At 41.6% G+C, this 3356-nt stretch overlaps 1 protein-coding gene across 1 annotated transcript in view; it reads right to left on the bottom strand.

The window, feature by feature from the left end:
* The window catches only part of Abhd18 (abhydrolase domain containing 18), a 37634-nt gene that overhangs the window by 8354 nt on the left and 25924 nt on the right, over nt 1–3356 (bottom strand). The window contains exons 7-8 of the mRNA XM_029475192.1: nt 3028–3114; nt 1368–1538 (exon numbers count right to left, since the gene is read on the bottom strand). Of these exons, the coding sequence (XP_029331052.1) occupies nt 1368–1538; nt 3028–3114 (258 nt within the window). The remainder of the gene's footprint in view (nt 1–1367; nt 1539–3027; nt 3115–3356) is intronic.

The following is a 3356-nucleotide window of genomic DNA, read 5'->3' as shown; positions in this document are numbered from 1 at the left end:
CTGGCCGGTTTCTGCTTCCCTAACTAATGCAGTCTCAGGTCCCGCGCGCAATTGGATTGGAGCAGAAGCTGTGTTCCACTCACCAGAAGTCTTAAGATTCTGTGGCGGGTGCTGTGGGTAGCTGGCGAGTGTCAGCTGACCCTGCGCCCTAGCTACCCAGGTGCTTTTCTGACTGGAAGAGCCAATTCTTTTTTCAATAATAAAAAAAAATGAAAGAAAGAAAAGACTTGGCACAGAGAAAGCAATTAAGAGTCTGTTCAAAGCTGGGCAGTGGTGGTGCACGCCTTTAATCCCAGCACTTGGGAGGCAGAGGCAGGCGAATTTCTGAGTTTGAGGCCAGCCTGGTCTACAGAGTGAGTTCAAGGACAGCCAGGGCTACCCAGAGAAACCCTGTCTCGAAAACAAACAAACAAAGAAACAAACAAAGTCTGTTCAATGTATCCTAACAGACAAAGCATACATTCGTGGTATTGGGGATGGAGAAAGGTAATAAAGTGAACATTATCACATTATCAAATTGCATTCTATGCATAATGAAATGTCACAAAATATGTTGGACAGTTAATATGCACTAAAAAAGATAAAAGGTATCTTCCAGTTCATTTTTCTTCTAAACAATAGCAAAAGCAAGGATATACTTTGAATATACTGAAAAGACCTTGGAAAAGTTATATTTTTGTAATCAACTTTTCTTTTTTTCCTGAGAAGATTCCTCTGTGTATGGCAGCTATCCTAGAACTTGCCCTGTAGCTCACGATAGCCTGAACTCACAGAGATCTGCCGGCCTTTGCCTCCAAAGGGCTGGGATTAAGTCAGGCAAAGTCTCTCCATTTCTTGGAATTCACTCTGGAGGCCAGGCTGAACTTGAATTCAAAAATCTGCCTTCCTCTGACTCCCAAATGCTGAGATTAAAGATGTGCACCACTGCTCAGCTGTAATCAATTTAAAAAAATTTATTTTTATTATTTCTTTATTTAAATTTCAAATGTATTCCCCTTTTCTAGTTTCCCCTCCGAAAACCCCCTATCCCCTCCCCCCTCTGCCTGCTCACCAACCCACTCACTCACACTTCATGGCCCTGGCAATCCTCTATACTAGGGCATAGAGCCTTCATAGGACCAAGGGCCTCTCCCCCCATTGATGATGTAATCGACTTTTAATAAAACATGAAACCCAAAAGCTGAGCTACACCTGAAGTTGTACAATATATGCTTGTCTATATAAATTACACAAAATAATGTTACTTCCTTACTGGAACTGTTTCCACTTCCTACTTTCTCCGACATTAAATTCATGCTTCAAGTACAATTAAAATTACTCCTATTTATAAACATGNTGGTAATGAAATACAAGCNTTAGAAACTCACATGTCCTCCCATGGATATTCCAGTCATCCCAAGAGGTCCATAACCTTCCCTCTCCAGCCAGTGCAAGAGAGCTGCTGACTCAAGAATAAGAGCGCCNCCCATCACAAATAGGTCTGACACATTTTTTAAGCTGGATCTTCTAGCCTCGCAAAACAAAATAGAAAACGATTTCTTTCATGCATTTACATTTTTAAAAATTCATTTATTTATTGAAAGATCTATTTTATTTATGAGGCCTCTATCTGCACATACAGCTGCATATCAGAAGAGGGCATCAGAATTCATTATCGATAATTATAAACTACCTGTGGTTGCTTGGAATTGAACTCACGATCTCTGGAAGAGCAGCCAGTGCCCTTAACTGCTTAAGCCATCTCTCTAGCCCAATATTTTTTATTTTATGTGCATTGGTGCTTTGTCTGCATGTATACCTGTGTGAACATGCAGACCTTGGGGTTACAGACAGTTATAAGCTGCCATGTAGGTGCGGGGATTTGAACCTGGGTTCTCTGGAAGAGTACTTAGTACTCTTAATTGCTGAGTCATCTCTCCAACCCCTAAAGTGTATTGATTTTTCTTTTTTAGACAGGGTTTCTCTGGGAAGCCCCAGGTGTCCTAGAAGTCCCTTTGAAGACCAGGCTGGCCTGGAACTCAGAGATCCATCAGCCACTGCCTCCTAAATGCTGGGATTAGAGGCATAAAACACCATGGCTGGCTAACATTTACATTTTTAATAAAGCTGGGCATTTAATCCCAGCTTAAAACTTAAAACTTTTAATCCTAGCATTTGGGAGGTGGAGGCTGAGGCAGGCCAGCCTCTGAGTTTGAGGCCGGCCTGGACTACAAAGTGAATTCCAGGACAGCCAGAGCTATACAGAGAAACCCTGTCTCAAACCATTAACATCCCTCCGGTTTTGTTTTGTTTTGTTTTGAACAAGTTGAGCCATTTTCACTGGCACACAATTACACTTTATTTTTTCTCCTGAGAGGAATGTAGCTTGAGCTAGCAGAGATCTCATATGTATCCCTGAAATATGAGATCTTCCTGTCTCTGCCTCCTAAGTACTAAAATTTCATATATGTGCTAGTGTGCCTGACTACAAAAGCATGTTTTAATCCATTTTTTTTTTTTGAGACTGGGCCTTGCCATGCATACCAGACTGACCTCAAGTTCTAGATCTACCTGCCTTAGCCTTAGTGCTGGGATTACAGGTATGTGGCATGAAACCTGACTAAATTAAATAAAAATCAACATACCTGAAAATTTCTATTATTAATTTTTTTTGTTTGTTCTTTTTCGATACAGGGTTTCTCTGTGTAGCCCTGGCTACAGAAATCTGCCTGGCTCTGCCTCCCAAGTGCTGGGATTAAATGTGTGCACCACCACTGCTCAGCCTATTATTAATTTTTGATACAGGGTCTATTATAGCTCAGGATGTCTGAACTTCTGACCCACTAACCTTTGCTTCACAGGTGGTGGCATTACAGAAGGGCCACTGTGCCCTGCATCAGGGGAGTGCTCATAAAGAGAAGCCTGCTCTCTGCAACCAGAGGCTTGGTAGTTAGCAGATGTTAAACTGTAGGTTGGCTGAGGTTCTGATTCCAAACTGGTATCTCATCACAGAACTAATGTAAGAGGCATCAACTAAATAATCATTACGTGCATTTGTGTACATTTTGACAAGATTTCATTGGACTGCTGAAGCAGGAGCAGGGTTCCCGCCAGGCTGGGCTCCACAGTGAAGCCCTGTTTCAATAATGTTAACAAGAACAAACCGTATGCTATCCTCCATCAAAGTTGATCACATTCCATTTGAAAAGACCCCACTTTCTTTGTTTTCTGTTCTTAAGTTAGTTTTCTATATCTCATTACGAAATTTATTTTGGCCTTGCATGGAAATTACAAATTCTGCGGTTCTGCTTCCTGTTACCTCCCAGTTCCCTTAGTAGAATGCACTAGTGCATGAGCTTCTGAGACAAGGATATTTA

The sequence above is a fragment of the Mus caroli genome, chromosome 3 (assembly GCF_900094665.2).
Source record: "Mus caroli chromosome 3, CAROLI_EIJ_v1.1, whole genome shotgun sequence".
NCBI classification, from domain to species: Eukaryota; Metazoa; Chordata; class Mammalia; order Rodentia; family Muridae; genus Mus; species Mus caroli.
This window is presented reverse-complemented; position numbering and strand designations above follow the sequence as displayed.